Below are 27,666 nucleotides of genomic sequence, written 5' to 3'. Positions count from 1 at the left end.
GGGTCCAAAGTCCAAACCCATTTTAGCTGATTGTAAGTCCAGTCGGCCAAATAAACAGACCTACTTTACCGCCACCCGCAATACACCGCGCCTCGAACTACGAGTCAGCGTTCTCTGCGCAGTGCTGCCACCACTCCCGGTTCCAGGCGCAGGTGGCAAACACGAGAACTAGCGAAAACAACGGACTCGGCTGATCACCTGTGACGGGTGTGGGTGTTTTCGGCGATTTCCGCTTGTTTACCCTTGATTTTCGCCGCAATTACGGGTGAGTTGCGTTTCGGCGCGTCGGCCGTACCCGACTGAGCACCTGTTAAAGCGCGTGGTGCGCCGAATAAACGCCGACGCGGGCCGACGGCCCAAATTTCTTACCCATTAGTCATCAGGCGTCTGTCGGTGCTGCGTGCGTCACTCACACCTTCCTTTTCGAGCAATAGATAACCGTGCGTATTTTTCAGATTGATGCTTTCGTGACGGCGGCCCAATCATGCCGGCTAACGCTACCGATGGGGACCAACACGACGTCCGGGTCAAGACGGCCTACAATGGGTATGATTGCCAAACAACGCGTGTCGCTTTTTCACAGTAAAGCTTTACACCTTTCAGGGAGGTGATGATCACCTATGTCGACCCTGGGGTCACGTTTGAGCAGCTGTGTTCTGAAATGAAGGAAATCTGCCGATTTACTCCAAATCAGGTCTTCACCATGAAGTGGGTGGACGAAGAAGGTGATTATTGATATTTATTTGCTTAGCCTAGAGAATTTCTCAATTTTGTGTTTTTTTTTCTATAAAATTTAATTACCGTTCGATCAAATCATGATTTTCTTATATCAGCAAAACTCTCCAATCTTAGTAAATAAAGAATTAAAAAAAGTTAAGCTGTTTGTAGACAGATTATTGTTGTTATTCTATCTCATATTTTCCTTTTTACTATCTAAAGAATCAATTTGTCCACGCCAATTGATCCATGTGAAACCCTTGCAGTCGGGAAGCCTCAGAAAAGCGCATATATTCAAACTCTGCATGCTTACCCTGATTTAACAGCGACAGAGTAATGAAGAGTGAAATTTCAGGTGATCCGTGCACTATTTCGACACAACTAGAGTTAGATGAAGCAATTCGACTGTACGAGCTTAACAAAGACTCAGAACTGACCATACATGGTGAGTACAGACTTTTGCAAATTTGCAATTTTGGCTGTGCGATTTGTTAGTTGGGAGGATTGGCGACAGGTGGAACCCCGCGTTCATATTTCGCAATGGTCTCATCTATTGTTTTTTATGTTTTTTCACACGCATAAGGAGATAATATTTTTTAGCAGCACAAGGTTGTTTTTTAAGTATGAATGATGACACACAGTAACGAGCTATAATTGCTGTCAGATAAAAAAATAAAACCATGAAAGTCACATCTAATATACAGTTAAGCAGAGTAACAACTTCATGATATATCTGCTTAATTACGCAATATTCATATTGTGTTTTTTTTTACATTGGAAAAAATTATTGCAAATTTTAGACAGCAAAATAAGTATTTGGGAATTGGTGGCTGTTATAGCGACCAATTAAATTTATTACAATGTAATAAAATTTGTCGGTTGGCTACGGTCTGATTAATTTGTTTTCCTCTGGCTTTGGTGCCTTTTACTCATTTCTGTGTACCGTTGCTGCACCATATTATACAATATATCTAGATGAGAATAAACAAAATGCCAATCAAGGCTGATGCATTCGAAGACATCATAATGCAGTTGATTTCTATTGATGACTAATCTATTCTACAAAAACGACTAAACGAAAGTATTTGTAGAAAATCGATGTGCTTCTGCATCGTAGCATGCCGTTGCATGTAGTTGGCGAGTGGCCCGTCAGATAAAGCGCAAAAACAGCTAGTGTTTCGCGTTGACTGGTGATATCGACCGCGCAAACTGGCCATATGAGAATGTTTTGCGTCTCATCCAGCAAGCAGTCGCACACGCACTAATAATTAAAACCAATAGCATTCTGAACTGCCTATTTCGTTTATTAGCCATGTTTCAAAGCCACATACACACAGAGTACTTAAATTACTTTTGTAAATCAAGCATCTCTACTAATCTTTTTTAGTACATATATTAATTTGTTTCTTGAAAGTTTTTTTATTTTAAATAACAGATAAAAACATTTTCGTTTCTTGTGCACTAGGCAAAGCAGCAAATGAATTGTTCATTATTGAGCATCCATGCGCCCCATCTCATTTTATGTAACAAATTTCTAAACCAGTACACGCTATATATTTTATATGTCTGGTGAAAAGCGGTGGTCTAAATCGACGCTGGTGTGCCGCTATCCTGGCGAGCAATCATTTTTCAATAACAACGAACACCGCAGCGTATGCTCAGTTTGTTTGTTCATTAACCAGTGCCGCAACACTGGCTTGTTGATTAATCTCGTTGGCTTGTAATTCAAACTTGTCTCACACGTGTCACCTATTTGCAAAATTAATATTCCTGGAAAGATCATTTTCATGTTTACTACTTACTCTATTTTATGGTTAATCATCATAAGAAACAACAGGGTATTTAAATGCTCTGATTACAATACATATCATTTAAACTCGATGCTTTTATACCCAACTTCACTTATTTTTATAGGTCCGTCATGGTTTGATAACAATATACAATGACCTCCAAACCATCATAGTTCTTTTGAATAAATTCCCTTAAAATTTTTTTGATCATTATTAATCAGATCGAATAGAATTAAGAACCATTACACATATCTTTGAAAGCGGTTGTCGTACAGAACAGACACAGACAACAGCATTATTCTCAACGAGTTGAAACGTTTTGCGGCTAATTGAGAGTGCTGTTGCGGTACGATTTTGCGCCTCCGCGCACCAAAATGCTCTGCTTTTTGCGTAATTCGCCTGACACGCGACACCACCGGGGTGTTAATTCTACGTTTTCCGCAGCACACGGCTCTTTTTTGTCCTCGCTTGACAAAGGTCAACGTCAGAGAGAAAATTTTGAAAATGATATACAAACTTTGTCTAGTGGCCTGAAAAACAAAACATTGAAGAGCAACGGTGCAGTAGAAAGTTACCATCCTGTGACAAAAAGCAACCTAATATCAGAGTGGTAATACTTGCTATGAAGTTGAGCAAAAAGAAATTAATATTTTTCCATTGTATCATTGTATGCTGTTTCAATGAAGAGCCAAACGAGCTTAGAATAAACAAGAAGGCTGTCTTACACTACAAGTAAACAGAGAGCCGCATCTCGGCTCCACTAATTCTCTCTTAATTGACGTGGCGAGCTGGTTTGCTCCTGCTTTTGTTGAGAGGAGGAGAGCCGCAGATTTTATCAAATTACACGGGGCTTTTGTCGCTGCTCCGCTAACGATTTTTGCGCCGCAGTGCTGGTGAAGGACGGAAGCCTAGTTTTATGCGCCAAAAGAGAAAAGACAACGAAACAAACAGTGTTCGGCTTTTTTTTTTTGAGAATTGGCCGTGCAGCCAGCGTGACTTTTGCCAATCCAACTTTGTCTTAATAACCGTTACCACAGCACTTCCACTGCTACAGCTCGCATTTCGCCTATGCAAATTTTCGACCGTTCTATTATAGTGTCAAGCTAAAATTTGCATTTGTTCTGGCCAACAGTAAACTAGACAACCCAAAGTTCCAGACAATATAAAAACATGCATTTTCGTCATCAAAATTGTTCAAGTATTTTTTGTTTTTGCACAATTGGTGGAGTACCTGAAAATTTATCATTAAATTTAAAATTTCCCCACTTTAAAATCTGGTTTATAATTGAATTTTTAGCATGGTTAGATCCAGCATTATATTAATCTGTTTTTACCGTATGAAGGTTTTTTTAACGCCGCAACCGCCACAAAATCTGATTTAAGTTCTCTTTGCGACCACTTGGGTTCTGTGTCAGATAAGTTCCGAGTGTGTGCCGCCCTCTTGAAACCCTTGTTTACCCGCAGAATTAAATATTGAAACGCGCGGGGGCCTTTTTGGCGGCGAGACGAGCACGTGACGGCCGGGGAGAAAATAAATCGCGCTTATCTCCGACATTTTTCCGCATAAAAAGGGGAACGAGAGGCCCTACTGCGCACATTGGCCGTTTTTCATTGGAACGCGGCGGAGAAGACGCGAATCAACAGATTGATCAACGGCAGCTAATAAATTTAATTGGCCGTGTGATGCATCGGCCGCGCGTGTTATTTCCCGCGATAAATCACTTTTAGGCCCGGGATAAAGCGTTTGTTTCGCAGCGAACACGAACCCCTTTTATGTCTTTGCCAATACTTGAGGCCAACTGGATAATTTGCTCCGGCCGAATTTCCCGTGGCAAAATTTAGCCAGCTGCCCGATCGATGGCCACGAATAGACGCGCGATTGACGTGTTTGCCAACTCGCAGCAAGAACCTGCAGTTTAGATAAAGTTTTTGCATGCCCAGAGCAAATCTGCGGCCCGATATGTTTGCTCCGGCCAAGCCAATTAGTGCCGATGGACGATCGAGTGGGCGTGCAAACTTTCTTGCTTTTTTCTAATGAATGTGTTTGAAGGTCTTAAAATTGAAATAGAGAACGGCGAAACGTGGAAATTGTTCAATGAGCTGAATGACGTAAAGCTAATTAAAAAACTTGCGACATTTTGAAAATCGTCCGAGCAGCATTCTTTCATTTAAAGTACCACATCCAGAGATAGCTAACAGAAAAAGAACAAGCGTAGCAGTCTTTATTACTTGTCTGACTTGTAAAGAGCTGACAGAACTCCTTGTGGACGATTTCTGCGATTATTTTCCCGACCTGCTTTGTGCCTCTGCGTGGAAATGGTCGTCAATCGGCTTTTCACGAACCGTCTCGAGTCAGATATCGGCAAACATTTGCTCTTCACTGTCGTCTCTCTTCCGTCGATATCAAAGAAATTGCGGCAAATGAGAGCGTTTGTGCGGCCATTCGGCACAACCCTGCGGCGCCTCGCGCGATTGCCGCTCGCATTTTCACATTCGAGGAACACCTTGCACTCGGCAATCAATATGCCGCGAGTTGTTCGTTCCTTTTTTCCTCTTGGTTCTCCGCAGATCTGCAAGACTGGCCCGCATCCGTGCCAGTTGCAGAAGAAAAAACTGGCCAATTTGCAACCACAGATCAATGGAGCCGACCCACTTGGAAAATGATAAACAGAGGGCAAAAGTAGCTGGACGGTCGCCCAAGGGGGAAAGAGAAGTAACAGGGCTCTGGGGATTCGTCTCCGAATTCATTTTGGCCCGCTCCCATACTATTTCCTGTTGAGTTTGTAAACAATAAAACAAATCGATTCCAAATCGCAAGTTCTGAAACAAAATTCGAAGGAGGAAAGTAGGGTATGTTCCTTGGTAATAATTACTTCTCGTAAATGTCTTTCATAATTAATAAAATAAACGTGTTTACACCCTTGATCGTTTTAGGATATAAATATCAAATCTTAGCTAGCGGAATTTTCAAAGCGTCTGCTTCAATTTTCCTATTTAATATCCTCTGCTCTGCTCACAATAAATGTCTGGTCCCCTGCCACAAACATCTTTGCCACTACCTTCGTTAGATAGCTCACAACGGTAAATAAAAAATGATTTGCGTGACAAGGGTTTGACACATGACACATGCGCCTACTATTGCGATCACACCTTTCGCTTTTTACGCGAATTATCGTAAATGTTTAGCCCTTTTGAATAAAAACGGCGCATTTCCGTGAAACGCCGCGTGCGTGGCGGTGTAATTTGGGTGAGAGCAGCGGCGGAATCTCTTTCACGGCCAAAATAATGAAGTGGCGCGCAAAAGCCCTTTGATGCTCTTTTTGAGCGCTTTTAGCCCTTTCGCTGACGCCTGAAATTAAAGATGACTGCGGACTTTTCGCCATCAAAGTAAAGTCACTTCCATCAGTTACATCTTCTGCTGACCGATGGAAACTAGAAAAGTGCTGAAACTGGATGTCCGCAGAGGAAATAAAAAAAGGAGACGAATCCTCGATCGGAACTAGAAATCGGGCCAAGTACATATAACCACCGTTCATTTCCATTATGGGAGAGTGCAATGCGGCCGCGATAATGATGGCGGTCGGCCAATAATTTATGGCGTTCGGCGATATTTCAAAGCTGGATCGAACTATAAATTATTCAGTGAGGAATTTTTTCGTTGGAAGTGAACCGAGTTTGACATCGATCGAATAGCTCCAAAAATTTGCACTCGGCACAAACCTTTCATTCATTTCGTGACAATGGTAGCAAAATTATTAAAAAATGACAAGCGCGAAACAATAGCGCATTAATACAAATTGGAACGAGAAGAAAGACAAGCAGTGCTGCTTCACTACACAAATTTCAGGATTGTTGATGGATCTCTGGTGAGCGAAAGCCATGACAGGCGAGGAAATGGAGGCGGCATTACCGAGTTAGTGTAAACGACGCAATTTCCGTCGGCTAAAAAACATGCTGTCATTTTTCTGAGCCAAAGTTGGCACGATTGATTTTCGGCGGGCGTGATTTGCATTGCAAAAGAGTCATCCTTCTTCATCCCGCCGGTACTAATAATAATAATAACACCGCCAGTCTAATTTGAAAAGTTTCTTTTCTACCACCGTGGGTCATGCGCCATTTCCAATTTTGCACACACGCGTAGAAAGTTGGCCAGGTGAATTACGTCTGCTTTATGCCATGAGTGGTGTGTGTGTGTGTGTGTGTGTGTGTTGTTAAAAAATTCATGCAGCTTTTACCTTGTGCAAGCAAAGTTTGCACACCGGCACTCTCGTGATCAATATGGACGTGAAAACTAGCTTTGTTTGCATACAAGCTAAATTAGTGCCTGAAAAAAATATAATTTTAGGCGTTGCAAGGAGTTATTTTCATCCCTAAAATCCACCGCATTTTTCTATATTCAAATCATAAGGATTGCGATTGATTTGGAAGACTTGAAATTCTAATTATTAAAGTTAAAACAAAATTCTTATCGTATCTGGAAACAATCAAATCGGCTCCTTTCAATCAAATGAACAAAAAACGAATCCAATCAAATTGCTCGTCCTTTTTCGCACGGTCGAGCCATTTTTGGTAACGGTGCGCGCCGTGCAGTAAAACGGATATCTCGGATACAGTCGATATCGCTGATGCGTGCATCCTCGCGGCGACGTTTGACGGCGCGCGCTGATTAACTTATTTAGCGAGCTCTTCGGAGGTGCACCGCTCAGGGCACTGGTCGCACCGAACGAACGTGTTCCCCGCCCGTTGCTAGGAGACGGGCGCGCACCGTGGTCCGATGTAGGTCTTTATGGCAGTCGCAGCAGCTGAGGGAGGCCCGGGGTGCGGCAAGGGGGATCGACGCGGGCGTTCCGCACTCGCAAACTTCCACTACTTGTTCAATTTGATGGTCGAATCAGGTTTGGCTTTGAACCGTTGATCAAATAACCACACCATCCTTCAATTTGCTAAAATTGTTATCTATTCATGAATGTGCTATGAATTTTTAACATTCTTAATTTTTAACATTCTTAAAAATTGCTTCTACAAATTGCGCTAAAAATTGCAATATACTAAAGTAATTCTTAGGTTTCAAAAAATTTGGACTAGTAATGATGCTGTTGTTTTTTTTTTTAATAAAAATATGGTAGTATATTGTGTGCTTCTGCGTTTAATGGCATCTGCTGACAAATGAATCTGTTGATTTGAGCTACATTTTTCCACTTTTTTGTCCAAGAATCGCAAATTACGTTAGTTTTCCTCATATAATTTTTCTTGAATTTTATATACTATTTTGCTTTTGTGTATACATTCCAACTATCCCAACAAGCAAATTACAGAACGCAAAAAGTTAAACGTTTGCTTTCTGAGAGAAAACACAAATAGTAACTTGTTTTTGGTCAACAACTAATGAAAAAAATCGTAAATAATTAACTTTATTATTGAGTGATAAGTTAATGTTAATTTTGGCAGACAGTTTGATTATATTCACATAAGTTGAGGTTAAAAACGCAATTGATTTTGAATTATTTCTCTTTCACATAAAAATACCTCTTTTTCTCTCTTGTTCCCTGGAATGCAATCACAGAGAAAAATCGATCCAGTTTAGATAGATCACGGGAACAAAATATTTCCCAAGGCCGTGGCGTTCGAGAGTGCAGAGCGGAAAAGCAGGCAGCGTTGGGAAGGGTGGCTGCTGCCCCTCCGGGGTGCATCCCCCTCGGCTCGGGCGGCCGGGCTGCGCACGCGTGCCCGACCGAGGGTGTGCCGCGGTGTCGTCGAGTGCAAAAAGCAGCGAGCGGCCGAGCCGAGTGCATGTCGTTGGCGTCTCGCGGACTATGGCGTGGGGATACTGGAGTGCCACTCTCGTGACCGACAAGGGTCGCTCGCCGCGTAAACAGTCGTCGTCGCGGCTCAGCTCAAACTTCCAGCGGCGGGCCTCGTTTCGCGACCCGCTCTCGTCGCGTGAATTCACCCTGCACTCGGTGCCCGGGCCGAGCAACCATCACGCCCACCCGGCGCCGCCGACGGTCGCCTCGGTCGTGCACAACCACGCGGCCGAGTGCCCGGTGGCCATCGCGGCGGCCGCGGCCGCTGAGGCGCACGGCGGAGCCTCCTCCAGCCTTGGACACTACCCCAGCGTGCTCCACCAGCCGCACCATCTCCACCACCACATCCAGGCGGCGTCGGCGCCCGTGTCGCCGGCGCCCACTCCCGCTCCGACCCGCGAGAACTCGCCGGCGCCCTCGCCAGGGCACACGTCCGAGGACGAGGTGGAAATCATCCTTGATGAAGGTAATGACGTGACCCCCTGACAGCGTGCAAAAGCGACGCCAATCAAACATCAACGTCATTGTTTTGGTAGACGAGAACTGACGTTATTGCGCAGGTTGAGCTGCCGATCTGACGCAGAGCAAATAAAAAACCCCACATAAGCCAGCAGTTGTTAATAAAACGCCCTATTTCCATCACAAATATATCAAATACAAACTCGGTGCTTGCGAGACGTAATTTACAGCTGCATGTCAAAGTTGTTGATGCTATATAGGTTTTAACTTTCAGCATCTTGCTATCCCACCAGGGAATAGACGCCAACTTTTCCGTTCCGAGTTGCTGCAATTTCTACCCCGCAGGCACGTGAACTTGGCCTCTATCAAGCGCTACTGTCAGCGGACGTAGCGCCGTCCGACGGCCTCTCGCATAATTGTTGTTTCCTCTAGTTAGTGACTTCATCCATTGGTTACGACGTAGATGCAAATTTGATTGCGTAGTATGCGTCGCAATTATGCGGTGATTTGTCCAACAACGGCTGATAGTGGAAGCGTAATCGATATTTCGAATCAATCACAAAAGCCATAAATTGCGTTGTCGAGTAACGTTTCCCTTCCGCTTTCTCAAGTCAACCGAGCCCACTAATAGTAATTTCTTTTCCTGAGACTCTTATTTATTCACTTCGGAAAATCGATTCCATCGCTAATGCGGCCGAACTCTATCCTCTTCCTCTGACACCGAATTTGTTTTCTGGTGAGAATTGTGCCTCGTTCGCTGCTGGTAATAGTCTGGCTCACGCACGTGGGAAATCGCGAGATGAAATGCGACGCGTTTGTTTGTTTGTTACGTGTCGTAAGCCCCTCGTCTCTAGAAGCATCGTTCTAGCTTTCAGCCCCAACAAGCCGTCCCGCTACACGCATACTGTCGCAGACTGCAGCCCTTTTGCTCAGTCAGATTTTGGGATCTTTCTCACAAAGTGTTATGTTCGATTCGAGTTGATGCCAGTTGCTAAATTGATACTGCGTCGAACGGATTAAAAGATTTCAGCCGCCGCGGTAATTTAAGCGCGCAGCTCCAAGATATTTGATTAACAGTAGCGCGCCGTACAAATCCGCCTCTGCTGTTAAGCCGATTATTCGCCAAGTCTTTTGATCTGACGCTGCTGCTACGTGTGTTTCCGAACTCGATTCAGCGCTTTTAACGTAAAATAGTAATCCAAATCTAAGGATAGCCAAATCTAAGGATGGGCCGGAGTATTAATCGAATCGTGGCTTGTCGAATCATAATTGGAGTCCCTCTTTTTCTTTCGCACCATTAATCAGACAGAATATTAACCGTGCATCTTTCTCTGGCGCGCCGCAAACAAATAGCCGAGTGGGATGAGCCCGACGTCATGCAACAACGGGGGCAGCAGAAGCAAATACCCCGCCAGCATGTGGTCGCACGTGCTTTTCTTCCCACCGAGCAAAACTAATGGCTTCAGCTTTGTTTATTTACTGAAATCGCACCTGCCCAAGTACGTTTTCTTTGCTCGCCGTCATCGCCGTCAGAAAGAGTGGACTGATATGTGCGTGAAAGCAATTTGCACAGCCAAACAAAAAAGATCAAGTTGCCGGCGGCGGCGATATCACTCTTGCCTGCTGACTCGCCATTCTATTGATTTCAGCGGCGCTCGTCCTCGTGGCCCCGAGAAGCGTAATTTCCCCCTTTTCGCACCTCGTTCGCCGGCAAAGTCTCACCTTTCACCCCCAAACGAGACATTTGTAGCAATCAATTTGAATCGAGAGAAATGTTTGTCTCTGGTGGAGTCGTGCGGTGGTAATAATATTTTCCAAGAACCTCGATCCTGTCTGGATGTTGCCATGTTAACGGCACACTCAGGGGAATGGTTTTTTGTTAATAGCATAAATCTGGGCCAAAGGCACATTATCAGAACTTTGCCGCTTATAATGATTATTTTTACTTGATGTTCTGTTTTGACCTCGTTTTATGTAATTTTCAAAACTCCATTGGAGTCTTTGCTTACCTTTTGTTCAGAAGAAACGGTTGCTTTTATTCGAATCTAAATTATATTGAATTCGTTTTATTATGAAAGACCTGCAATAGTTTGAAAAAATCACTTCCGCTAGGAAATTGAATTTGTAGAAAGACATCAGGCAGTGAGTGGATTGTCTGCATTTCGCGTTTTGGCGAGCTTCCACGTCGTGGCCGTGGCTGGCCGAGTCGGCGGCGGCACGCATCTTTTCCTAGCTGATATTGATTTCCTCACTGCGGTACTCTAGCATAGGCAGAAAGAGCGACCAGTGTCGCGGCATTTGAGGCTTTATTTAAGCGTTTTGACAAGCCACTCGCACACCTCCAGCATCTCACCGCGAATTAGGCCGGATCAAAATGGCGGCGCTCCGGTCCACCAATTTCCCTGATGCAAACCGGGTTGAGAGGCAACGCCTGGCGGCAGCTGGGTACGCGCGTGTTTCTCCCAGCTCTGTAAAGGCGTCACGCAAGCAAAGCCACTCGCAACATACTTTACTCTTGCAGTGTGCCATGCATTGTACTGCGGCTCACTCGACTATTTGCGCGTCGCTGCTGACGTCAGTTGTGCGAAAATCGCACTCAACGGGCTTTCAGAATTGACTCTCGTACAGGTGTTCTGGGAAAATCTGGTCTGCACAAACTAAGAAAAACCACACTATGAATAAACTGGAAAAAATCGTGGAAAAAGCTGGTTCTTTCATGAGTGGGGAACATAATGAACAGGAATTTTTGATGCCTTGATGGAAATCATCAAGAAATTTTTTAAATCTCTCTCGTCACATTTAACACAAATCTATATTTTATCCTTTACGACAATACTAATGCTGTTAAACGCGGTCGCCATATAAAAAAGCGACACTTGTGTGCCTGACGGCGCAATTAGGGGACGGGATAGGCAACCAGTTGAGCGGTCGTGATTAGCGCGCTGCATAGCTCGAGATGTGGCAGGCGACCGAATCGATAGTTTGCGCGTCTTGCAAAATCGGAGCCTGATCGCTGATGTACTGCATGGAGCTTTCGCAACGCCGACTTTTGTGTCCGTCTTTGATGTTAAAAGAAAGAAGAAAATCCGCTTGGCCGTCAAGCAACCTCCTTTAAAAAAGAAAAGAAAAGAAGCTCAAAGGTCAGCCGTCCTCTCTTGTCCCCGCTTGAATTTATTTTCCGTTTCCGAGCAGCAGCGGCAGTAGTTTCGGCCTCATTACTCGCAACCCTAAAAGCATAAATTCTCCGTGGAAAACGTCTCGCGGGAAGAAAAATTAGTACGACTCCACGCACTCTGTGGCTAGCAAAGTGCTCCATTTCGGCTGGCTGGCTGACGAGAAATAGTTTAGTTTCTTCCTCTCATTCTCTCCGGGGTCACACGAATCGGCCAGCACGCGGGTCGACGCGAGCAAGCGCACTCATTGTCTCCACGCGCACGCTGACGTCGATAACCTGAATGAGCTTTTGTGCGTGCCCAATGCACATACATAATACCTGCCCGCCGCACAATCCAGAACACTCGCAGGGAAACTAAGATTATTCAAATGCGCTTGCTTTCCTTTGAATGATGCTGACCTAAAGCGATTGCATACCTTTATTTACATATTTATACAGATATTTATACTAATTTTCGGGTTCTTTTATTTAATCTCCATCGAAAACAAGGTCAATTAAAGTCTGAAATACCACAACGACCGTGTTGCATACTGCATTAAATGGTCACCAAGGTTTTCGTTTCCATTTCCAGAATAATTCCAATTTAAATTTTAACTCCAATTCATTTTTCGCGTGATGAAAGTATACATTCGAAAAGAAAAAGCACGGACATTGCTTTGCTGTGTAACGTGCTGCCACAATGAGCATATCCAATTTGTAGTTAGTACAGTTCACCACCGGATTTTTCCTTCTGGTGTGCCGTTGGCCATTTTGCAGTTGGTGTCGAGAGACGTAATTTACGAGCGACGGGACGCTTTGAATAATTTTGCGGCTGACGAGCCGGAGGGGTGTCCGGTGGCCGCAGCGCCACTGACCTATTACACAGGCGTCCCGCGAGTGCTGTTTCGCGCGATTCGCGTGACACGTCAGCTTGGCAGATGCAAATTTATCGACTTTCAGACATTGTTTTTGCGTTAGGCCGCAACAATGGCGGCGTCGGTCATCACGCGTGCTTGTTAACAGACTCGCCCGCGATCGCCTTTTAATGGAGTTTGTGTTTATTTATTATTCGCTGAATCACTTATTGTTAGCGACTTGACGGCGAGTAAAAGCGCAGGAAGCTCGTGATTTCGAATGAAAGGAGAGAAATTGAACTTTACGAGGCGAGCGCACTTAAGCGCTCTACTTTGCCGTCGCGGCATAAAAGTGTGCTTTTGCCTGCTGGCTGCTATAAAATTCATTCGCCCAGCATCCACCGTGACGTCAACAACAAGAGCAACAACAATGGCGATTACTTGCGGCATCTTGACGGCCTCAGAAAATAATATGAAATCCTGGCTGCAAAGCCTCCCTCACAAAAACTAGCTGACGTCAACCTTTCTGCTTGAAATCGCGGTCATGCGTTAAGACAGCATAAAAGACTTATTGCGAACTTAATTGAACCTTAAAAATAGAAATAATTATTTTCTGGACACTTTTTTCTCAAATATTTTGAATAATTTAAGCATGCGGAAAAATTGCAACCAATTTGATTTGAAACCATCGATCACAATTCACGGCCTGAATGAGAGAAACGACCTTCGCAAAAGTCATTCGAAGAATATCGTTGCAGGCCTCGCGAAGCAACAAATTTCCAATTAACCGCCGATTGTCAGTTGGAATCGTTTGAATGGAAAGGGTAAAATTAATCAAGCGCCAATATATACGCGGAAAGCAATCAGAGGAAAGTTAATATCCTGCGGAGTTGATTAATTCCCCTCCTCCACTCTCTTTCACGAGCTGCCAAAACGTTTATTCGCACTCTTCTCTTGCAGCACGCGAGATTTTGTTCTCGTCACTCAATATTGGCGTTTTTCACGTGATGAGCGCTTTCTCGCCTCCCTTCTGGTCCGGTGCCATCTCGCCGCAGTAATTTGTATCCGCCGTTTTTCTCTGCAGTGCACTTCTTTGATAAATTGCAGAAGATGGCAGCACTTAGCTTAAAATAAGGCAGAAAGTTTGTTGAGGCAAAACCCTCTAGACTCCCTAGATTCTGCAGGATATTTTGGTAATGAAATTGCAACATTCATCATCGTAAATTACCGCCTTTAAAACAAACGATCCAAGAAGCAATTTGAATATTAAAACGGTGAGAATATTTTTTCATCTGCACACGAGCTTAGCTAAAATTCATACAAGAATGAAATTTTGGATGTCGTCAGTTTGCAATAATTCGTATCTTTACCTTCTGAAGATAAAGGACAGCTAAATAAAGATAAACACGGAAAGTGCGCGCGTCAAAGGTGTACTTTTTGTTTAAATATGAGGTTTAAGATAGTATTCAGTAATCACTGACGTCCTAATTAAGTTGTCAATGTCATTTTTATTCTGTTGATAACCTGAAACGAAAGTGCAGAATTGAGGCAACCCTGTAAAGTTGAAACAGCCACAATTATTAAGAGATATTTTTGTTGTTGAGTTAGATTTGAATCACCAAAAAAATGAGTTTGTTTATGACAAAGCGAGTCCTAAACTTAAGCCGTTTTTCTTGTCACAACAAGCTCGTGTTTCGCCGGAACAAAAGTGGCGCGCGTCTGAGGCCAATAAATCCTAATCGCGCGACCAACAAAGCTTGAAACCTGGTCCGCGAAGCAGCATTAATTTAGTTCACAAACACGCACACGACGACATCGTAAATTGCACGGTCTATCTCATCACTAGCGCTAAAGTAGACAGGCTGAATAAATCATTGCCGATATTCAAATTGCAGCATTTGAATGTGTATTTGCAATGAATGGAATCCTCAATATACATGTATGCTCCAAATTTACGCCTGAAAATTTGAATAACATAGCTCTTTTGCTTGAAATTGACAGTGGCATAATATATGCCATTTTCTGATGTGGATCGATATTTTGGCGAAAACATTTGGCGCCAACGACAAGATTGGCGCTGATGCAGCAGGCACTAAAACGATTGTCTCTCTCTCTCTCTCTGCCGCTTATTCCATCAGGCGACGAGATAAACGAGGCGCTCAAGTGAGCACGGACAAAGCCTTTGTTGCTCTGCGAATCATCAAGCACAATGCTATCGTTTTGCGCTGTTATAAGTATTAAATTTTTAACGAGAAGTAGAGGCGTAAAATTTCATTTTTCTGGGTCAATATGTCTAGAAAAATGAATAACAAGCTCTCTACGATTTGCTGGCAGATGCTTAGATACTTATTTTACAGACCAATTAATTAAATGGTGGTGATGAAATGTTTGTTTTCACAAAGTTTTCACTGTATAAATAACCGAACTGCCAAGTGATACTAACAAATCATTTTCTCTCCTGGCTCGCATGGTTGGTTTCAATTCTGGTTTTCATATTACAGCCGCGGAGTGTTTTGCTCGTAAGATCAACATTGGTTGAAATATGGCTAGGAAATACCACCATATTTGTTGAACTTCCAAAAAAGTAATTTTCCACTCGTTGTCATGACCGTTTTTCAATTTGATTCATTTGCACGGCTCCATTTTGCGTCGGCTGCAGGTGTTTTCCGCGCTGCCGCGTTTTCCATTCGGAGCGTAAATTCGCTTTTCCGGCGCTGCTTCCGTCTCGCAGAATTTACGCACTCTTTTTGCTCTGCTCGAGCAGCGAGCGCATTTAATTATTCAGAATGCACCACTCCCTTTGAAACGCTTCGGAGAATGCCGTTTTTGCACTGCCCAAAGAAGCGGCGCCGACTAAAACGGTCCCGCGGGAAAAAGTGGAGCTAATTAACAGCCTCTCTTAGAGAGATACACTGAAATATTGACGGGTTTCAGTCTTATGGAAACTCAAGTGGTTTTAGTATATAGCTGGTAGTGAAAAGTGATAGTACGAATGATGAAAGGACAAAAATATTTTATCTTCTATAAATTGAAATATTCAAAAGATTCCCCAATAATTTCCGAGAGCTATTCATGTCATATTTACGCTACCTTTTTACGAAAAACAGCGTGTCAAACACTTTTATGCAATCTCACAAATTGTCACGCCGTCATGACAAATCATCTATTTTTTGCGTAAGTATTTCATGCTTTTTGTGCTCAATTTGCACCAGTCGTATCCGCAGTAACTTTGTTTATACCTTTCTTGAAATCATCCGAGCAGATAATTAGCATTTTCGCACTGCAGGGTCAAGAGGGCCGTCACGTTTGGCACAAAGGGCGCGGCCGCACGAATAATTTGGAGACAGTAAACGGAAGCCAAGAGCTAATCGCAGGGCGAAGCTCTGGTTTCGGGAAGAGGGGCGTGACCCGCCAGCGTCACGGGCGCACTCGGTGACTCACTTTGCGCCGAGTCTCTTCGTTCGCCTACTCGCTAATGGAATAGTAAATCAGCTTAATTACATGTGCGCCAAAGCCGCTCACGCATCACTATTTTGCTGGCAAAAAGGTATGTTTTTGTTCTCGCTCGACAAAAAGCTGATGCCAGCAACTCTGTCTTTTTTGTAACAGGAGAACGCTTGATTGATTACTTTTAAATTATATATCCTTATTGAGTAACTCTTCCATTCTAACATTGTGATATATTTTGGTTCCTTGATACAAATTTGCACTAAATTGATTCTGTTAATATTTTGATAGCATTTCCTTTGGAATTCAGTTTTAAAAACTTGTTTAATTAACCTGGAAAGATTTTTATTTAAACGCAGATGAATTTTGTTCATTACATTATCTGCTTCGGGAGTGATTTTCATTAGCATAGCGGTGATAGAGCTTTTCAGGGTATAGAATTGTTTTCAACGATCTCTTTTAGCTCTTCAAAGCAGCACTCCAGCTTTTCAGAAAAGCCGAACTGAAATATGTTGCATTAATTAGTTGATCAGATTTTTTTAAAAACAAAAAAAAAAAAAAAGCGAGAGACATTCCCGTGACTGCTTTTTATGCCTTTTTACTTGACGACCTTTTTACTGGCTCCCCCGTCAAAAGAGGCAATTTACTTTTGAACATCATTATACGTATCAACGCGGCAAAGTTCCACAAAACACGCACACTTAATAAAAACGTCGTTATGTGATGATTACGTAGTTGACGATGAATCGTTGGTAATTTACTTGCATTGATTGGCTGAACCATTTACTGAAATCTCTTGAAAAGTAAACTTTATAGTGCTATTAAAAATCATAATTTTGATTTAGAAGTTTTTTGTAATATTTTATTCGCCGGCAGTCTAACCTTTTGCCGGTATTTACGGAAGTTTTTTTTGGGGAGGGGGGGGGAATTAGACCTGTTTTGTAAAATTTGTAAAATCAAACTATATTATCATTCATCAATTTGATTGCTTGATAAAAATAACATTAATTTTTGTGGTTTGGACATTTGTTTGGGACAAAGAAAGTGCTGGAAAATTCATTGAGATTGTGCAGTGTTGGTAATTTGCCATGCGCCTGAAAATGCAGTTGGTGCCAGTTCAATCTGAGGAGCGACCCAGATGCGCCCTCATTTTTCTCCATCCAATCGACGGATCACTTTTTGCATGTGAGCATGCAGCGGTCAACATTATTTAATCTTTCTTGGCAAACGATGCTGCTCTTGCATCACTGACTCCTCCTAAGCCAAAAATCTATTTTTTATCGGGTTGCGATTGTAGCTTGAGGAAATTTTTAACATTTTCGGAACTAAACGAGTACAGATCAACTAAATCGACCCCAATCCAACGTCGACAGATATTGCTTTCATCTTTTGAATTATTTACTTTATGAAAAAACCCAAGAGTCGCTTGTGTGCACTGCACACACGAGAACAATTATTCTAAATCGGTTAATTGGGTCGGTCTGCGAAAATCGTATCTTATCATCTGCTTGGAGGAGATAACGATTATTGGCTTATCTGAGTGAGCTCAGAATTGACTGCCAGTCGAGCGAAATGCGGTGCAGACTGCGGAAGAAGCGAGGCGAGCAAGCCACGAGCTGAACTGACTTTTTGTATGTAACCCGCGGTTGTTTGTCGCAGGCGGCCCCAGTGCATTCGTCAAGACGTTCTGTCTTGGAGACAAACGCAAAGGCTCGTCTAACACCAGTTGAGTCCTTGCCGCTTTCATTCTGCCCCGTTTATCACTTGGGAAATTATCCTCGCTTCAACAAGTCAACCCCCTAAACAATATTTCGTATTCATATTCTTTTTTGTTCCGTTTTCGTTTATAAAATCAATAGACGTCTGCCAGGCTTACCCTTTTCTCCTAATTTAATAATAAAGTCATTGTGATTTAAATGGTCTCATGTTATTTAACAAAATTTACACATTAGCTGATTGCTCCATAACAAAACGCACATCCTACACGCTTCCAATGCTTTGAAATTGAAATACGCGAGAGAATTGATGAAAAACTTCAAGAATTTTCTATCCAATTTAATGTGTCACGTAGGTTTTCAAATTAAATATTTTTTCCATTACCGATTCGCATTATTGTTTTTACCAACAAGCTGATTATTTTTCCGTGCTTAGTCAGTGCTTGATTCCGCATGAAACATTGGATTGAATTCCACCGTTGCGTTGCGGTCGGGCGAGGGTGTGACTCAAAATCGATAGAACGGCTTCTTTCGCTCAACTTTCTGGTGTTTACCTTCGAAAATTTATTCAAGAGCCTTTTTTTGTTAACTCAGCGCTTCTCTCTTTTAAAAACCGCCGACTGATTTCGTGTTTGCTCAAGTTGTTACCAACCGAACTAAATTGTAGCAGAGCCGAAAATCAAACAACCCGAGTGCGCGAATATTAACTTTGCATTGCTAATTCCGACTTGATTGTTTTGTTTCAGTTTTCCCGAATGTGCCGGCTGCAGCTGGAATGCCATGCCAAGGAGAAGACCGTGAGTATTACTCTCGCTCATTAATTCTCGCCGTCAAGAGCGATTCAAAGCTACTCGTGCTTAGCGAACGACACGTTCCAATCGTTATTCATTACAACATTCCCCTTTGCTCGTTTTAAGCAGACATCAGTAAAAAAAATCATGCGCCCTTACTGCTTGTGAATTGTTACTGCGTACCTATTACGTGCAGCTAAATTGAATCACAGCAGGGAATTCGAATCTGCATAGATCTTGTTACTTCTGTGTAAAATGTATTGAATGTCACTTATTATTAAATGGCAAATTTTTCATTTTAAATCACTGTTTAATGGAAATACCGTCAATTAATTTTTCCATTACTTTATGACCTTTACGACTTGACCTTAAATTAACGCTCTGTAATCCCAAAATTTGGCCTCGCGTGTTTACCTACGCTACCGGTCAACCAGCCATCGGCAAGTAATCGCTTTGAAGAGCACTCTCGGCTTTCTGTCAGTCAATAAATTGCCGGCTGAGGGCGTCAGCGTTGATAGCTCTGTTACCCCATGTCGTTCCTAGTCGACATTTCCTGTAATGTTCCATCATGTATTAGCCCTGTCCATCATCAGGATATCTTGGGTTGCACCTACTCGCTTTAAATTGAGCAATCATAATCTTCTATTAAGTAAATTATCTCCTTTCTATAAAAAGTAATGTTAACAATTTATAATGGCCGCCTTCCCGAAACGTATATACACGAATTTGGAGCGTCAGAGGCACATTATCCACTTAATAAAACATTTGTCTGACGTTGAGCCAGTCGATACTTGGCTGACGAACGCGTCTCTTCTCGCTCCTCCTTTCGATTTTCCCATTTTCCGCCTGCGAGATGCTATGGCATCTCTTGCTTCGCAAGTTGGAAATCCTCGCACTCTCTCTCGACTTGGACGTCCTTAGGCGCAGACTTTTCCGACTACACGTCGCTAAAACTGTTCCGTCAATCCAAACGCCGATTTTGATTTTTGCGATTGTGCTGGTTGCAGGCAGCATCTATCGACGGGGCGCGCGCCGTTGGAGGAAACTCTACTTGGTCAACGGACACATCTTCCAGGCCAAGAGGTTCAATAGGGTGAGTGTCAACTCTCCTTTTCTGATCCCCTTGCTCGGCAAATCATTTGAAGACGTGCAAGTTTAGTTAATACAAATCCAAATTTTGCAGTTGACTGTAATTATCACAGTTGATAATAAATACAGTTATCCAAACGTCTATAAGAGTTCTTGTGGCCCATCTCATTAATTATTAATGAGGATCTTAGTTACTGATTATTACTACCGTAAAGAATTTTAATATTAACTTGATCGCAGACGATTGATTAAAACGATTTTGTCTTTCCAGAGAGCATTCTGCGCGTTCTGCCGCGACCGAATATGGGGCCTCGGTCGGCAGGGCTTCAAGTGCAACCAGTGCAAGCTGCTAGTGCACAAGAAGTGCCACAAATTGGTGCAGCGGCCGTGCAACGCCGACCAACACCACGAAGACTCGCGTGAGCTGCGCGAAGAGCAGAATGGTGGAGGTAGCTTTTTACCAGAGCCCGATTATTACGGGCACACGTATAGAAAAGCAGGTCAGCGCGCAAATTCGACTCCAAAACTGTCTGTGTAGTAGCCAGAGGAGCAGCCAGCCGTTGTTCCACACCTAGCTGTGTCGTAGTTGCAGTAAAAAAACAAACCAAATGCCAGAAGTGACTGGTGCAAAGCTCTGATTATTCCTTGAAAGGCTTACGTTTAAATAATTTTAGCATTTCGTTGAAAACCTTGAGAATGCAAGACAAGTACAAATGACGCGTTTGCGTTCCTTTTTTCCGGATGAAACGAGTGTAAAATGATTTTACAATTCTTACTCCAGAAATATCTTCTTAGTAATTTTCAGACAAAAAGAAGGATGTTGAATAGATTTAAATGGAAATAGACATTATTTGGCAAGCTCTCCGATTTTAATACTTGAACTATAAATCACGTAACACTCATTGTAAGGTTAGCCCTTTAAGGTTAAAAATTCAGAGCCTAAATAATCGCTTCTTATTCAGTTTTAATTTTGGCTTTATGCTTGGTTTTAATTTGCCATTGGAGAATTTTGCCTCCATTGAGTTGAGCATGCGCGTGAATAAATTAAAGCAGCCGGAATTAGTTTTGGAGTGAAGTTGTGGTCTGAAGGGCCTAAAATATGCATGCCTTCGGCTCTAATCTGACTCAAAAAGGTCGTTTTGTCAAAATTTAATGCGCCCGCTCCGTAGGCACTCCCACCTCGGATTTGCTGCCCGATTCCAAAGATTACCACGAATCTCCAGACTTGACGAGTGAGTCGGTGGCTGTCGAGGATCCTGGAAAGTGTAAGTTTTCTAAATTTGCCGCCCTTGCTTGTTTCGAAAAAAAGCCAATCACTGCAACCGTTTCCATTTTCACTGCTTTCACATAGACTGCTACATTTACCACTCACGCTGTAAGTAACCGACTTTTGCACCCTGGGTTCAAAATTTTGCTATTATTGCTATAAGTTAATGGCTAGACTAAAACAACGCAAGGTGGAACTTCAGGATGGATATATGTATAAGTAAAAGGATAAATCGATTGCATCAATTCAAATTATTTCAAATTTTGATATATCTTGCCATTTAAAAGATTACTTGCTTATTTTGAGTAGTGAAATAGGTGAAATAGTTAAAAATTATTATTGTTGAAGCTCAGAATATCAAACCATCTCATGTTGAACTTCTAATATAATGTTTTTGGGAAATTTAACCCTGCTCGCGCTGCATTCAGCTTGAATTTTCTATTGAGCTAGAATCCGTAGCTGATTTCTCGTTTTTCCAGCCGAGGAAGCTTTGGAGCCTGGCACTCAACGCCAGTACTCGCTCAACGACTTTGAACTGATTCGCGTCATCGGCCGAGGCAGCTACGCTAAGGTGCTGATGGTCGAGCTCAAGAAGACGCGACGCATTTACGCCATGAAAGTCATCAAGAAGGCTCTTGTTACAGACGATGAGGTGAGAAAACCTCATTTTGACTCAATACATGCATGAAATCATTTTTGATACTGCTTCCTATGAAAAGAGTAAGATAAAATCAACAAAAGTTTGTTGTAACTTTTTTATTTTGTACATCCTAGTTTCCCAAATATCCATTGTACTTGAATTCTTCTGTGTTTTTGTTGGGTATTTATGATTTTTGGGACAGCTAAAGTCGGAATTAGATAAGCGCAATTTGAGAAGAAGGAATTACAAAAATTAAAATAAATCACTCGTCTGTTTGAATAATTTACGTGTTGATTTCGTCAAATGCCAATTAATCAATACAACGCTGTAACAACTACTTCAAGTCCTGTTTATCAATTCTTGTAAAGTTTCAGCGTTAATTAATTTTGAAGTGGTGGTTTTCTCTATATTGATTGTGGCAAAATGTTCCGCAGGACATTGACTGGGTGCAAACGGAAAAACATGTGTTCGAGACGGCATCAAACCACCCATTCCTGGTGGGCCTGCACTCGTGTTTCCAGACACCGAGCCGCTTGTTCTTCGTGATCGAATTTGTGCGAGGCGGTGACCTCATGTTCCACATGCAGCGACAGCGCCGCCTGCCCGAAGAGCACGCCCGCTTCTACGCCGCAGAGATCAGCCTTGCACTCAACTTTTTGCACGACAAAGGTTTTAGCATTTTCCACCAGCTCATTTACATAATATTCCACTCTGAATTAAACATAATTAGCAAAAATAGTGTTCTAAAGAGACCGTTTTTCTAATCCTCTTCTCATTGAGTTGAAGTTATTTTCAGTTGGTTGATAAACATTGTCTTTTGCGCAGGCATCATATACCGAGATTTGAAACTGGATAACGTTCTGCTCGATCACGAGGGACACATCAAACTCACTGACTATGGAATGTGCAAAGAGGGAATCAGGCAAGGGGACACGACCTCAACTTTCTGCGGCACGCCTAACTACATTGCGCCAGAGATCCTCCGTGGGGAGGATTATGGTTTCAGGTAACCTATTGAGGACAATCATTCTTCCTGTGAAGCAAAATGGCTTTAAAAATGTTTAATTTTTCATTTTTAGTTTATCGGATAACATGTTTAAATTTAACAATGAAATGACCCAACTCCATATTTCTAATCAGATTCAAATGATATCATGGTTAGGGCAATATTCACATTGCGCCCTTACGAGTAGTATCATTACCATTGATAGCTCCAACCATAAGACATTCAAATGAAGATAGCAAGCAACTTTGTTGATATATAGTGGTCTTTGTCATTTTTCAGTGTCGACTGGTGGGCGCTAGGAGTGCTGTTATATGAAATGCTGGCTGGCAGAAGTCCGTTCGACATTGCTGGTGCGACAGACAACCCTGATCAAAACACTGAGGATTATTTGTTCCAAGGTAGTTTCTAAAAACCAATGCTAGAAATTAAAAATAGCTAGTTCCAGGAAAAAAACCGGTGAATTCTGTTAAAATGTATACAAAATTTACAAAACAATTATTTATTATCAGTTATACTGGAAAAGACGATTCGAATTCCGCGTTCGCTGTCTGTGAAGGCCGCGTCGGTGCTCAAGGGCTTCCTGAACAAGAACCCAGCCGACCGTCTAGGCTGCCTCAGAGAAACTGGCTTCATTGCCATTGTTGAACACCCCTTCTTCAAAAGTATTGATTGGGATCTGGTAAGAGAGCACTCTAACATTACAAAGCACAAATCACCATCCATTTTCAGCAGCCTGCTTGACTTTTCTTTTTTTCTAGAATCGAAACATAAACTTTTGTTGCCCGGCAGAATTTGCATTCTGAGCAGCATGAATAACTCTCATTTAAATTGCAAGCATTTAACTCATCCCTAGCGCTGTAAAAATTTTCTACTGCACTCGCATACATTGTAAACAAACGTCATTTAATGTCTTTTTTTCTATTCTGGCTACAATATCCTTAAAGAATTCAACTGGCTGTGAACCAAAATTATAGGTTTAGATTGGCATATATGCATAGAAATTACTCGGCATTCTATGTAACCTGTAGGTCCATCGTGTTCAATGTTTTAACATTTATCAGAATTTAGTATGCCGTCGAGATGGTGGCACCTTTCTATTACTATCTGAATGCTACAGTTTTTCTTGTATAAAATTTTGATTCATTCGATCTGCATGAATCACCTGAACAGTTTGCAAATTTCGCAGCCATATTCATCATTATTTGTCGTGCATTTTTAAAACCATGAAATTGTGCAGTGACACGACTTTTTTGCAGCTGCATCAGAAACAAATTGCGCCCCCCTTCCAACCCCAACTCGAGTCAGAGTATGACTGTGACAATTTTGACCCCCAGTTCACTTTGGAACCGGTTCACTTGACGCCAGACGACGCGTAAGTCTCTGCGCTCGTTTCTTTTTATTTGAAAGTCAAGTTCAGGCTGCTGGTGCCCCCGACCGTTCACAAAAGGTAAGCACGCTCGTTTTGCAGCTGAATCAGAGACAAGTGGCGCCGCCTTACAAACCAAGACTTGATTCGGACCGTGATCTTGCAAACTTCCCACCTGAGTTCACAGATGAACCTGTTCATTTGACACCTGATGATCCGTAAGTTTTATTTGACTCAGTCAGATGGTGGTCACTTAAAGCTTTATGCGAAGAGGTACTCGACTTACCGTTGGTGCTGATTCTGCAGAAAGTTGAATCAACCTACTCAGTTTTATCATTCATCAAAGAAAATGCCAGACTTAAAAAATCTGATGATCATTAAGTGTATTTATATTTTACTTGCAAAGGATAGAGAATCACTTATTTTAATCATGACATGCGTTAATTTTATCTAATGGCAATTGAAACTCTCCATATTAGGTTGGAAATTGTAACAAACCAGATAGTTGAAAAATAACTGGCAACGTTGTTTTTTTCGCTAGCGCGGAAGCAAATATGATGTTCTTCCCCGTTTAGGCCTTTAACTAATATTTTAACTCGGTTGAGTTTCCTATGGAGATTTTTTCTCCAGGTAGCTGACAAGGAAACGTTCTTTTTCAGGTCTAACGTGTACACCTTTGTGATTGAAATGGAAACATAACCACTAGTCAAAAATTTTCTAATTAATCGAGCTATTAACTGTACAAAATGTAATGGAAAAATTTAAAAATCCAATTTTTGTTCTATCACGGTGATTTTTTAAATAACATGGACTCTTCTTAACGCGACAAATCGATTGGTGGGTCATTTTTTACTTTCTGAAAAGCCACCTAATTTTTTTTTTAATTGAGAACATTTTGGGCCAGTAAAATGTTATTAAAACCACATTAAAAACTTAAACGATTTGCGATAACTGGTTAAATTATTTGCTAATTTTTTTCTTAGATATTACCTGTCTTTGATGCAAAATAAAAAACTTGAAGATTTTAAATGGAAGAATGAATTTTCCTTCGCAAGGAAATAGAATTTGGATTTCGAAAGAGCCTTGAATAATGCGCTTGGAATGTTTGTTCGAAAAAATGTTCTCTTGGTCGCCTTGCCCGCAGCTTAGAGCCTCTTGTAAAATTAATTAAATTTCATTTGTTCCCAATCAGCAACATGCGATTTGTTCGATTTTTCATTTAGACATTAAACACATTAAAATTTTCAGTGTTTATAAATCTTCTTAGTTAGAATGTCGACGCTCAAAGTTGGTTGGTTGTTCCATATTACAATTAAATTGGACGTCTTGTTTGGGATGCAATAATAGGAAAAATATTCTTAACTTCCCGAATTCTTGTACAGAACTTGAAATATTTTGCCGCTCTTTTTCAGGAGGGTGATCGAAAAGATCGACCAGTCCGAGTTTGAAGGGTTCGAGTACGTGAACCCGCTTCTGATGTCTCTGGAGGACTGTGTGTGACGTCCAGGTTCGCGGGGGCCCCCTCCCCCGCCACCTGCCCGGCACTCGTCGGTCAGCGCCAACACGCGCAAGCGGGCGACCTCGTTGGTGCGGCCGTTGCCTCGACCCCCGCCCCCGGACAGGCCGTCAACGCCGCTCGAACCGCCGTACATGGGCAGCCTCAAACTATCCACGCGCTCGATGACTCTCACCCTGTAAACAATTCTAACCCCGCCGCTGGAACGATTATTTTTCTTAACGGGTCGGCAGAAAAAATGATTCACTTACATTTTGGCTAAAATACTAAACGTTGATAGAGGTTTCACGAAGGGAATATTTCGGCTGTTGCTCGTTTTTGACACTTGTGTCATTGTGCTTTGAGTTTTACCTTTAATGCAGCTTCCTGAACTATTTGTTTGGTTCACAATTCAAGCAGCTTTATTAGAATCCACCATGGCAGTTGAGTCGATTCGCTTTTTTACCGGTGTGTTATTCATTAGTTTTATAAAATGTGACTTCCAAATGGCGCCAAAATGAACATCCAGGCATGGTCAGCTTTTTCCTCGGAATAACGAAAAATCCATGCCTTGCACGACCTCTGTCAAAAATTACTACAACGCTAGAAATTTTCCCTGTCGAATAGAGGCCCCTTAAAACAGTACAAGAGGATAAGGAATTCACCTAGAGGGTTGTCGTTTCATTTCAGAAAGAAACTGTGAACGCTTTGATATAAAAATAGCTATGATTGTTGACTAAACCCGTAGAGAGATAAATTATATGAATATATCGAAGTATGGTACTTCCGTATTGTATCGTTAGTTGAAGAAAATCTTGTCCAAACCAAGTTGCTCATGTTATACATGTTAATAACTTAAAAAGGCTTTTAACAGAAAAATCTTGTACTAGCGCTCATTCTTGACGAAAGTTGTTGAATTATTAAATTAGAAAAGAGAAAGAGAGATAAAGTTATCAAAATAAGGACAGACTCTGGTCTGTTCAACCTTTTCGTTCGTCAGCGTACTAATTTTACTGTTAACTTTATACACACACTGAGTATTTTTAATTCGGAGGGTACTGCTTTTTTGGTGCTACTGAACTTTACCACTATTTTTCTCCAGTCTATCGTAGAAGTACACACGCGGGTCTGCGGACCTTTAGCTATGCATTCCAGTATCTCATACATACCGTATTATATTTTTGTCTAATCACACTTTCGAATCATGTAAATTCGCACCGACACTTTAGGCGAACGGGGGAAATGTTGTGCATCTTTTAGTACGTCTTTTTAGCCCTTCGTTTTTAAACCGTAACAATCGAGAAAGAATAATCAAAAGGAATTAATCATGTAATGTATACAAAGAAATAAACAAACGCATACTTAATTCATTTAATTTTTGTAAAAAGATGCTACGTTTTTATCACTTTTATGTAAATATACTACCTTGGCATTCCTCATTTATTTTACATTCCATTTTATCATGTTTGGTTACTTGAATCGTGTTTTACCAAAGACGGCGTAACAATGGTGCATTTCGAGAAATGTTTCTAGACACAGCCGACGACCGGAATTGAATGTAAGCAGCCTTATCATGTATCGTGTTTTAGAATTACCTTCTCGTACACACACACACACACAGACACTCGCAACACACACATACACACACACACATTACTGTCACTTATGTGTCCCAGCTGCTGTCAGTTGGAGTTAATTATACATTTGTTCGACAAAATAAAATTATTGGCTAAAATTACTTGAGTGCGTTTAAAATTACACCACCCTCTGCTAATGGAATACATGCCCACTTTTCGCGTTATCAGAACAAGGTTTGTTAATTTTTTGGAGAGGAGATAAATTTAAAAGCGTATAAGAGCTCCTCCTTTGTAACTTTTGTTTTGCAACTAATCCATAATGCTACAAAAGCTAGAGTAACGACCACTCTTTAACTTAATTGTTCTCAAAATGTGTGAGGGCACTTAGAAGGAAACTTGGGATAATGCAACGGTTTAATTAGATGTAGACTCATCAAACCCATCTACTTTTTTAACGCTTTCACCAATTGAATATTTGTGGTTCTTTTTATATGA

At 41.9% G+C, this 27,666-nt stretch overlaps 1 protein-coding gene across 9 annotated transcripts; it reads left to right on the top strand.

The window, feature by feature from the left end:
• The first annotated feature begins 126 nt into the window (after nucleotides 1-126).
• Nucleotides 127-27,332, top strand: aPKC (protein kinase C iota type). Of its 9 annotated transcripts, none has more exons than XM_065482549.1 (16): nucleotides 127-265; nucleotides 456-546; nucleotides 604-725; nucleotides 1,073-1,162; nucleotides 18,687-18,737; nucleotides 19,739-19,824; nucleotides 20,092-20,320; nucleotides 20,990-21,085; nucleotides 21,172-21,195; nucleotides 21,567-21,739; nucleotides 22,162-22,396; nucleotides 22,553-22,733; nucleotides 23,013-23,131; nucleotides 23,243-23,412; nucleotides 23,990-24,105; nucleotides 25,512-27,332. In XM_065482549.1, exons 2-16 carry the CDS (start codon nucleotides 485-487, stop codon nucleotides 25,597-25,599), a joined length of 1,842 nt encoding a protein of 613 aa, XP_065338621.1. In that variant the 5' UTR covers nucleotides 127-265; nucleotides 456-484; the 3' UTR covers nucleotides 25,600-27,332. The 9 variants fall into 9 exon arrangements, with proteins under 9 accessions (XP_065338621.1, XP_065338618.1, XP_065338619.1 ...); XM_065482546.1 differs by lacking the exon at nucleotides 23,990-24,105 and adding an exon at nucleotides 24,202-24,317 and having other exon boundaries at nucleotides 128-265; XM_065482547.1 differs by lacking the exon at nucleotides 23,990-24,105 and adding an exon at nucleotides 24,202-24,317 and having other exon boundaries at nucleotides 264-400.
• The last annotated feature ends 334 nt before the right edge of the window (nucleotides 27,333-27,666 follow it).

This window comes from Cloeon dipterum, chromosome 3, assembly GCF_949628265.1.
Source record: "Cloeon dipterum chromosome 3, ieCloDipt1.1, whole genome shotgun sequence".
NCBI lineage: Eukaryota > Metazoa > Arthropoda > Insecta > Ephemeroptera > Baetidae > Cloeon > Cloeon dipterum.
Note: the sequence above shows the minus strand (reverse complement) of the source record. Positions and strands in the feature narration are given on the sequence as shown.

Coding starts and splice junctions, on each gene's coding strand:
- aPKC (XM_065482542.1), top strand. CDS start 8,321: ATGGCGTGGGGATACTGGAGTGCCACTCTCGTGACCGACAAGGGTCGC. Junction 23,132..23,242: donor TGAGGATTATTTGTTCCAAG/GTAGTTTCTAAA, acceptor ATTTATTATCAG/TTATACTGGAAAAGACGATT. Junction 24,106..25,511: donor CACTTGACGCCAGACGACGC/GTAAGTCTCTGC, acceptor GCTCTTTTTCAG/GAGGGTGATCGAAAAGATCG.